We start from the raw sequence: 11127 nt of genomic DNA, 5'->3' as shown, positions 1-11127 counted from the left end.
TATCCATAATTAGACTGCTCATTTTTAAGAGCGCAATTGAAAGCGCAAATTGTGACAAGGCGTAATCTCTAATCTAAAAATATAACGTTCATAATCTGAAAAATTAATCGCTATTTCTGAATGTAGTATCTTAAAATTTTTATTGCAACGAATGGGCATTAGACGTGATCCGATGATTGACATGTATAAACAACAAAATTAGTTACGTAACTACGTAATAGTCTTCCTTTGATCCCAAACGGTAAATACTATAGTTTTATTGTTTATGTGGGAGTATATACACCTACAAACGCGCAAATAGTGCGATACTCCAAAAGAGTTCCGACGTATCTACTACAATGTCGAATGCCCGGTTTTGCTTCCGACAAGCGAAACAATTGAGTTACAGTCATGCTTGTTGTGCTGCAATTGGCAGTGAAAAGTGGAAAGTGGAAAATGTGTGGAGAGGAGGGGGTTAAACGAATATACTTCAACACCTTGCAAAGTTCTCATACAATTCGTTGTTTTCCAGCAGGAATTAATTTACGACAGCAATTAAAAATGTTTTCCCCGCTTTTTGCTTGAATTTTGTTTTCATTTTTTCTTCTCTACTAGACTTCTTCACTGGTTCCACTTTTAATCATTGAAAATGCCAACTAATAACGAATATTTAATAAAAAACGAATGCAACACTGGGGCACAAAGCGACGCGCTTAATTTTCTTTGGTGATTTCAGTCCACACAAGTTTCGGCCTTTGCTTCATTCTCGTTTTTCGTATTTACCCAGTTTATCTCCGATTTGGGAATTACGCATGCCGCACAGTAAAATTTTGATCCTGGTTATAAAGCGCATGAGATAAACGTTGGAGTTGTGAAATAAGTTTATGGAATACATTGTAGAGATTAGATAAAATGACCTTTTGGTTTGTTGAGGTGTTGGGGAAATATTCTGTTATTCTGCAGATAGTTTTGTTAGCCGTACGGCAATTAGTAGCTAAATTACTTAAAACACAAGCAATAAAGGAAAAATGAAATATATAGGTATATATAACAAAAAAAATATCTATAATTTTCACTTCTCTAATTTAATTAATCTTGTTCGTACCTATATACCTTTATATGTCTATACCTATAAGATTGGAATGTTTAAGAAGACCTGAAGTATTGAAAGAATTGCAATACAATTACATCAATTCAGATTAATCTATTTAATTATATTATTATTGATCTATTTCCAATGTTGTTTTAACATTGAAAATATTATTACAAACAAAAATATTTCTACAGACATTTTTTGTAAAATTATTCTATCGTTTTTTAATTTGCGTTTTTGGTGCTGTTAATTGGCGGTTTAATAAAAAATGTGACAATTTACTGACTCAAAGGCCGGCACTCTGTATGCAAGTTGACGCGTTCTTTTAAGAAAAAATTCAGTACAGCCATTCAAATAACATATGCCCATAAAGACAGCAGTCTTGTAGTTGGTTTGTTGACGTGCCACAGTCGATTAAGGAGCCACGCTAGAATTTTGAATCTCCTTTCCGATCACTCCTGTCTCAGTTGTAGAGTGGATTAAGAAAATGCCTGAAATCTACTTTGTTACTGCCCAGTGTATGCGCTACGCAGATTTGCTATTTTAAGGGCATTCTTTTGCTAACTTCAGGACGTCTCTCTAAAAAGCAGCTTTACTAAAGGTTCAATGTGGGTTTTAAACCAGTTTCTTATGAGTTTGTTATGCGATAACATAATCCACCAATAGGCTTAAGTGGGTCATTAGGATCACCGGTATAACCTAATCCGGCACTTTTTATTTTTCACATCCTAAATTAATAATCGAAATTTCAATATTTTTTTTTTTTGTTAATTGCTAATGAAATCAATCATGTGCTTTTTATGACTTAAAAGTGGCACTGTTTTTTCCAGTGGTCCTCGTTTACATACCTATGTGACATAACATATTGTAATAAAGCCACTGCCGGTTTTTTAATTAAACTGTATAAGAAACTGTGGAAATCACCGCAATCCGATAATTGCTCTATGGGTCCTGCGTTTATAATATATTTAATTATATATTCGCCATATATTTAGAGAGTGAGATGCACTAGTTCTTTAGCCCCGGCGGTAAAACTGAGTTTTGCGCCAATACCAATAATTTTCGATTACAGATGTCTTGGGGAATAACTTTCAATACAATAAGGCTTCGATTCTCATAATGGAATAAAGCAACGCCTGTAACTAGGCATTTAGCAAATAACATAACGATAAGATTTTATTAGCCTCTTTTGTACTTATTGTATTGCATTTAATTGTCAAACTACATATTTACATAAAAAATAAATTAACAACTGAGTATTTATGTATATCCATATTTGCAGTAACAGAACATCAGTTGTTATTATCCAACTCGTGCAAATTAGAGCTCTACTAATTTAATACTTTACTTAAGAGTCATTAAATTATTATTTTTTAATTGCTTGATAGTTCAATGAATACTAAGTACAGTAGAATCCCATATAAAGTGTGGATACTTTTTGCGCAGTATAGGAAAACCAAAATCAGAAGTATTACAGCACTTATTTTAAAGTTTTTATATTTGCTGCCTTCTGTTCCTAATATCTGAGACGTGGGTTCTTATATTGTCATATATTAGTCTAACAATACTAATATATGAATAAGAGTTTTTGTAACATAATATTTGTATGTCAAATCAATATTAATCTATTAATCTAAACTTCTATACCTCGGAGTGTTCTTTGAAAAAAAATATGGGTACGTTTTAATAAAGATGATTATAAATGGTGATCTAATTTTTTTGAAATGCGTTTATTTCAAAAAATATTTCTTTCTTAATTAATCAAGCCATAGTTTTAATTATTCACCTAAATTGGTTCATTTTTCTTTAGAGCAGTCAGTAATCCTGACAGGAAATACACTTATGCCAATATTTCCTTTTTCTAATATATATGCGTTTCTTAAACCCCGATTGTTGTAAAGTTCAGTCATCTCTTTAAATACAGTTTTATCACATTAAAAATTTTTGAATTCATCGTCAAAGCTGCATTTGAGTTCAGAAAAGAGAAATTTGGAGAACTCAATTCTATATAATAGTTCCTGAAACCAAAGGATCACTTCTTGCTTAGCTTCAACAAACAGCTTGAAAGGTAAATCAAGATAAAAATTATCACATGAGTTACTTACCATTCAAATATACCGAATAAAAGTAATATATTAATATTTTAAACATTGAAATTTATTGTTCCCTGTCATATATCTATGTTCATATCAATGCTGTGAATCGTAGAAGTTTCTAAAGCGGTTCAGTTTCTAAAGTGGTATTGGTTTGATACTTTGAACTCTAAATTCAATTCAAAGTTCAGTGTTTTGAAAGTCTATGTTTCAATATGTTGTTTCACTCAATTACGTTAAATTCGATTCAGATTCAGATTTGATGCCCAGCACTGGCATATATTTGAAAAGATTTGAAAATATATAAGGGACTTCATTTCATCATTTGAATATAAGAAAATTTAAGATTGGGGATATGAATACATTTGCATAAAATATATAATATAATTATGTTGAGGTCAGTTGAGTCAGTGCACTTGAGCACTTTTATTCTCTACTAACTGTGAGGTTTCTTTATAACTCCGCCTTGACTCGATTATTGTTTATCACTTCATTAGACTAAGCAATAACTAACCTTTAACCTGCATACTACCCCGAGGAGCCTGTAACTAATCTGAGATTCGATAACTCGATGTTGGTAACTCTATCAGCTTTCGTAAATAGTTTCAGGGCTCTATGCTTTGAGTATTTTTCGTCATAATGTACCATGGCACCTTAAAAAGTCTTCAGAGAGCCTGGCTGTGAAACCTGGTAGTGTTTGAGGCCTTGCTGAACGCTACACACCGATATAGAAGTAACGGTCGAATTATTTGGTGATATATCAGCTTCCTGTTCTTAGAATTGAGACGTTCATTTTTGAATAGCCGTTGGAGATAATGTGAATTTTTTGGCACAGCTAATTCTTTTCTGTTGAAAATGTTTAAGCCGTACGAATTGTTTGTCCACCGTGATGCCTACATAATTAGAGCTACCCTCCGAATTTATTATCATATCTTCCACTCTCATTTTCGTGGGATTCTGTCTCCTCTTACGTATAATGAACAGAGACTTAGTTTTTTCGTTATTGAATTTTATGTATATATTTTAAAAAATTAAAAAATTATAATTTATTAAATGAATAATGTGCGCAATCATTACTAGAGATAAGATATTCTTTACAACGTGGATGAAAAATTGTTATATACTTTTTACATGCTCCTGCTATATATTATTCACTTATTTTGAGTTCCGATTGTAATTTTTAGAGTTAATGACTATTTAATGATATAGTCAAGCTATTAGTCAATTTCACGATCAAAGATCGAGTAGACAACGTCGCAGTCGCAGCAGCCCCTAAGACAGTTCACGTAAGTCGTTGAAAGTGTTGTAGTTTCACTTTTAGGAAAATCATACTAAATACTAATAACTTTAATAACGTTAAATAGAATAGTATCTATATATACATATATATAACTGTAATCTTAACTGAGATTTAAAAAATTTTACTTCAGTTTGGAACAAAAAAGTCTAAAGTCGAAAGCAGAAACTTTTATTGCGTTTTTTGTAATTTATTAAATGCACATTCCATACAGTCAGCTTTGTAAATTTTATAACAAACATGACTAATTACTATGTACTTACTATTCTTTTTAATTAAGTATCTAATTGCAATAAAATATTCAGAATGACAACAAACAAAGGTAATAAATTAGCATTTTGAGTGCCTCATAAAAGTGTCCAATAAAAATTCCACTTGATTGGGAAAATGCAGTAAAAACATTATAGGATATATTAAAGATAAAACGAGCTATTCATTGAAGCAGGAATGTATGTGTGCATTTCTAAAGGTAAGTTGTCCTTTACTACGAGGATATGTTAACTATTGTTTACTCTTTCAATGTGTCTATTATCTCATTATTGGCTCTTATTAAGTTCTGATTGCGGCATTTGGAGTTAATGATTATTTAATGGCACTGTTAAGTTGTTAGCCAATTCAGCATAGGATTATGTGATTGGACTAATAACCGTCATTATTCACACAAACTAGCCCACATTTAATACGTCACGATAAGCGTTCAGAACACCATCTCTGACATTGATATGACGTATTAACTTGTTGCGCATTGCTGCCAGTAAGCAGCACTAATGATTATTATCCCTCCGAAGCTTTCCCTCCGAAGCATTCCTAAATTTATTTGAATGAGCCTGCAGCGATTTTGCCAAAAGTAGAAAATGAAATAAGAAATTATAATTTCTTTTGAACATTTAGAAATCAATCAAGTTTTTTATTTTTATTTTTTCAATATTTAACTTATGTAAATACGCAATCTGAATTTGTGTACCCGTCATCCTTGCTGGAGTGCTGGAGTGCTGAAGTATACAGTATTTAATTTCATTCCCATGTCGAATGTGCAGCCACCTGATACGTGCGATGCATACGCTTCAACGTCCCTTTAATAATCTCTCGGATTGCTTACTATTTTTAAGCCACATGTGTTATTCTTTTATTTAAACTAACAAAGGATACTTTCATCTTTTTTTTGTGATATATCTCTTTTTGTATGCATCATGAATACATACATACACACACATGTCCATGTAGCGCGATAATACTTTGAAGACACCTCAGTCATTGTTCCCGTACATTTTGTATGTAGCTATTTTTATCCTCAAAGTGATTATTCTGAGTACCGTAGTGTACCACGCATTGGTGAAGAGTGATTATTTACTTCATTGGGTGTTGGAAGTAGTTTTTCATTTTTCAAAAATACAAAAACTATTTTATATTATTTTTAAACATTTGTTATGGGTAAATAATGTTAAAAGATAATCTTCCAAATTATTTGTAGACTGAATTCTTTAAATGGGTTCTAATCTATATAGTTCGAAACTTTTTTGTGCTATGCTGAGATCAAAGTTTCATATATTAATTATCTGTTTATTAAGTTGATAGGTTTCTGCTAAGTAACATAACAACTTTTAAAAATATATCAACTTTTAAAAATAACACAGATGTTCTGCAGGTTCTGTGGAATATTAAGTGAAAATTTAGTCCATCTTGTATGATCGGTGGACCTGTGATTGTCGAGAAATGTGATCAGTTGAAACATAATTTGTAAAATTGAAACTTAGTAAAATAGATCTCACAGATCATATTATCTATTAAGGTTAATAGTTATAATAACAATAATGCAACTAGTATTAACTATTGACCAAGCAACACTTAAATGTATAAGTGAGATAACCAGTTTAATAGTCATATATATTTAAAACAGAATGGAGTAAAATCAATTAAAAACTATTCTAATACTATTTAGAGTATTACTATTAGGGAGTATATATAAATGTGATATCACGAGTGGCAGGTCCATATAAAACTTCGTCTATCGTAACCAATTAGGTTAGCTCCTTAAAAGAAGTGTCATGGAATCTATGAACAATACTAAAGTCTAAGATATTTGAATTCAAAGAGTACCAGTGGGAATTTTATAATGTGTCATATTTCGGTTCATTGTCTTAAGACGACTTTCTTTTAAATCGAAACAATATATTATCAGAAGAGAAATGAACATGTTATGGTTTTATTTTATTGAGATAACAGCGCAGATAAGTCATTAGATAAATCGCTAGTGATAACAGCTTTGTCATACTGAAGAAGGGTCTCCTTTTATAAGACAAATATTGAAATTATTAATATTCTTAACGAATGCTTGAAATCACATGCTAATAGCTATGTTTATCCTTATCTCATCATAAATTAATGAAATAACTTCATATTAGCTAACTCCACAAAGCTACGACCTGTAGAACTGCATGCCTAAATTTGTTTTTCTGAGTTTATCATCAGTTTCATTACCCAAAAAAGAATAGACTGATTTGCGTATCATGATATGGCTATTTTTTTTTCTTCATTGGCGCCACAATTAAATTATAGTCTTTGCTTTCCTGATAACACTTAAGGCTTCATGTTTTACCCTGTTTTTAGAGGGAAAAACTAATCATCCCAATTCAAACACTCAATAATGATTTTCGGTGTAATTCCTTTCTGCCAAGGCCAACACCTATTAAGTGATTTAAGGTAAAATGGCAAGCTACTATTACTACTATTATATTACTGGTTCAAAACATTTCTGACTATATTTCTTTACCTTTCTAATAATAACGTTTTGTAGAAATCGCATTTTCTACTGCATGCATATTTTCATTTGCTTAATTATGAGTCATGCTTTAATCTTACTGTATTTTTTATTACTATATAGAAATAATGTTGCATTAAGATTTAAAATTTAAATAAATGTTCTATTACTTTTTTCAGATATTGTTGTAATGTCGTTGTACAGTCTTTATTCTACTCGCAGCAGTCTCTTATTATTTTTTACTAACACTTCACTATTTTTACATTGCACTTTTGGTCCATTAGGTTAACTATACAATTTTTCATATATTTTGCTTAAAGGTCACATTAGTGGCTTTCAAGCTGTAATGGACCATTTGTCATTTTTTTGCGCTCTACCCACGAATTTCTTTTGCGACATTTCAATTCAGAGAAAGTAAAACCTGTTGCGATTGTTTGTTTTATAGCGAAAAGGATAACACAAGTCTGTACTGTAGATACCTTTGTGTGAATAAAATAGTACGTTTACATACAGTATAAACAGGAAATGGTCATATTATATATACTATATGGATTACTTTAGCGACCATAGAATATAAATGGCTAAGGGGCTTTTAAGAATGAAAATTTCAAGTCTACATTTAAAGTATTTAACTAACTTGTGGATTAGAGTAGATATTTGCTAAAGTGGTTTTTTCAAACAATAGTGAACTACAACAACAAAAATTCATTTTATATTATTTTAATTAATTGCATTTTTGGCTGACCATACTGTTTTGAGTATTGACAAATACCCATCATCAGTGGTCCTAGAATTATTTCTTATATTTAATTAGTCGTAAATAATTTTTTGAGACTGCAAGTACCAAGGGTTGAACTCGTACCCTGACAAATTTAAAGCTCAGAGTCAGCGTACGTTAGCCAACTGACCCAAGGCCGTATTTGACTTATATGTTTAAACTTGGAGTTTTGTTAATTTGCTGTGAAACTTCACTAACAAATTCACTTGCTGTGTTTATATTAAAACGAAATCATAAACCAGCCGTAGAATAATTGGATTAATTAATTACATTTTTTATTTTTAATTTTAAAATTTCAATACTATTCTGTTTATAGAGGCATTATGTGTTGCATGATTTATATATTCTTCCTTATGTAGAGAACCTTATGCATAGAGTAGATATTTGCTATATATTAACTACGAAGGTATTCATATAATAAAAAAAAAACCAATTTGAATGAATTTCACCAAAAGCAATAAATTTATATAAACTCTATATTTTAACATATTCCAACTTTTAGTCGTACTCCTACTCCACATACTCTCATTTAAAAAAATTTATAAAATTAAGTTTAAATACCTTTTAACCAGAACATCAACTTGTGGTAAAAACCATTTAAATAAGTTATGCACACAAGCATTGCCTCCTCCATGGTTGAAGGAAACGCGCTTAGTGTTGGCTCATGCAAGGCTTCGGAACGGCATTAAAAAAGTTTTTATCAAATTGTTATTTATGAGCTTGGATTTGTGGAGAGTTTACATATTGCATAAATGCAGTTGTGAGCTAAATTAATTTCGTTTATTTAAAAACAATTTAAAAATACTTTTCAAAAACTTTAAAAAATGTTTCGTTCTTTTAGGTTCCTGTTTGGAGTATGGACACTCCTGTTGGGGTGGTAAGTTAGAACTGAATAGAACTGAACCTGCCTCAATGCTAAAATGCTTTAAAATTTATTTTTTTTCAGCACATGGTAAGCGCTCTGGCAGTAAATCATTCAACACAGCGGTAAATATGGCTAACGGCGAATTTAACGGTGCGAAAACAAATGGTGAAGTTTTAGGCAAGGTGAGTAAGAAAGGGTTTACGATATAATAAAAATTATTAACGGTTTTATTTGTTTTCCTTTCAATTGTTTTAAGTTTTTTCCCAGTGTATATATATAAAAATTATTTTCCTCCTTAGGTTAGAATTTATGATTTGATATATATACGAATACCGTGAGACCTTGCCATAACATTACTGTTTTAAATTTGCAAATTGATATAGTAACATAACTAATGAAATTGGATATATCAAAGTATTACTATACTGATTTTTATTCTTAATAAATTTAACATAATATTGTGTGGGTTTTTAATATAATATAATAAAATTAATTTAATTTTGGACTTTATCACATATTTAGCGTGGGATAAATCAGCAATTTATAAAAGACAGTAACAGGTCGAGAAACAGGTTTTCGATTCAAGAATAGGTTTGACTTGACTCACATATTAAAAATTTCCTAAGTTTGCATTCCTAAGATTTGCAAACGTCCTTTATGCATTTTGTAAGCTTTTTTTAATATCAGTTATTATACGAACTTAAGTTGAAGTAATATATCAATATATTTCCTTTAATCATGGATTGCGTTACTAGCAGTTATTCTGAGTGAGCTACCTTACCAGATGCTAATTCGTAGATCCATGTTCTTATACTCCAAACTAATATTTATTATTAATGACTGCATAAGACTGTTTCTGTACGTGATAAACTTTAGGTAATCACCAGATTCTAGATCTATCAATTTAGCTTATAGGCTTTATTCAATTTCAATTAGTTGCACATGAATGAAGAAATACAAAGAATAGGTAAAATGTTTATCTAGTAGTCTAGATGGATATATAATTTTAGCACACTTCATTGTGCAGTATCTTGCAGGTAGCTCCATTGTTTATAATTCTTAAAATTTCATTCTGAAATACTAATTAAATAAATTCCGTTCTATATATAAATTGAGCATATTGATAGAATAAAGCATGTATATAATACATATAAAACATATTATAAGTTAGAATTAAGAATATCTAATGTCTAAAAATATCTTAGTTCAGTGCGTATGTTATATAAGTCGTCGCTACTTGTAAGACATTATATAAGAGAGTCTTGAAGCGTATATTTTTGAATAGTGATTCATTTCAGTAATTCGATTTTCTGAACCATTTGTTCAGTTCGTAATACTCGTATATATGTAGTATATATGTGTAAGTTTTTGAACTCAAATATGTTGAATTTGTTCATTATTTTCTGCAATAAGTGTATATTTATACTATATAGAATATAAACTTATATTTATTATATACAAATATTAATACTAACGATGTTTATATTATATAAAAACAATAAAATTTTATATATTGTATTTATTTATAGGCGATTTATGACAATCTCGAAGAATTACCACCTTCAATTGAAAACTCACCATTGTCTAGTGATGAATTAGTACCCGAAAACTTAAACGATAAAGTCAAAATAAAAAATATATTACAGCAAAATTCAAACTTCCGTCAACAAAGTCGAAATTTTAATAAGAAAACGAAACAATTTAAAAACGATGCAGCGTCCGAACACGATGAGGAAAACCAAAACCCTGAGAGATGGCATAGGATGCCCTTCTATAACTTCAAATCATTCGGAAAACTACCTATAAATGCCGAGGGCAATAATTTTCTGCAACAGTTAGAAGCCGCGCAGCGTGCCAACACACAAATCGGTGCAGAGGACAACGCATATTATGATTTCAACTAAATTATTGATTTCAAATGCAAACTCACCATACTTCAACTCAAGCGTGTTGAGTTTGTTTATTATTTTCTGTAATAAATATGCTTATCCTATATATAAAATGAAATTATAATTATTATAATTATTATATACAAGTACTAATGTTAACGATATTTATAATATATAAAAAAATATTAAAATTCTAAAAGTTTTTAATATGCCTCAATTACTATCAACTACTGAAACGAATAACATCGCATGCTGCTTAATAATAATAAAAAATTACTTAAACTTTAAATGTGTATATTATAAGTAATTATCTGTAATTAAAGTCTTTTTGAAATATTAATAGTTACTATATTTATTGTATGAGAATTATATATA

The 11127-nt window shown here is 30.1% G+C and overlaps 1 protein-coding gene across 1 annotated transcript; it reads left to right on the top strand.

The window, feature by feature from the left end:
• Positions 1-4768: 4768 nt before the first annotated feature.
• Positions 4769-10767, top strand: LOC119676836. The gene is made up of 4 exons (XM_038088095.1): positions 4769-4784; positions 8840-8875; positions 8945-9045; positions 10393-10767. Exons 1-4 carry the CDS (start codon positions 4769-4771, stop codon positions 10765-10767), a joined length of 528 nt encoding a protein of 175 aa, XP_037944023.1.
• The last annotated feature ends 360 nt before the right edge of the window (positions 10768-11127 follow it).

Source organism: Teleopsis dalmanni, chromosome 2 (assembly GCF_002237135.1).
Source record: "Teleopsis dalmanni isolate 2A chromosome 2, ASM223713v2, whole genome shotgun sequence".
Lineage (NCBI taxonomy): Eukaryota > Metazoa > Arthropoda > Insecta > Diptera > Diopsidae > Teleopsis > Teleopsis dalmanni.
Note: the sequence above shows the minus strand (reverse complement) of the source record. Positions and strands in the feature narration are given on the sequence as shown.

Coding starts and splice junctions, on each gene's coding strand:
- LOC119676836 (XM_038088095.1), top strand. Junction 8,876..8,944: donor TGGACACTCCTGTTGGGGTG/GTAAGTTAGAAC, acceptor ATTTTTTTTCAG/CACATGGTAAGCGCTCTGGC. Junction 9,046..10,392: donor ATGGTGAAGTTTTAGGCAAG/GTGAGTAAGAAA, acceptor ATTTATTTATAG/GCGATTTATGACAATCTCGA.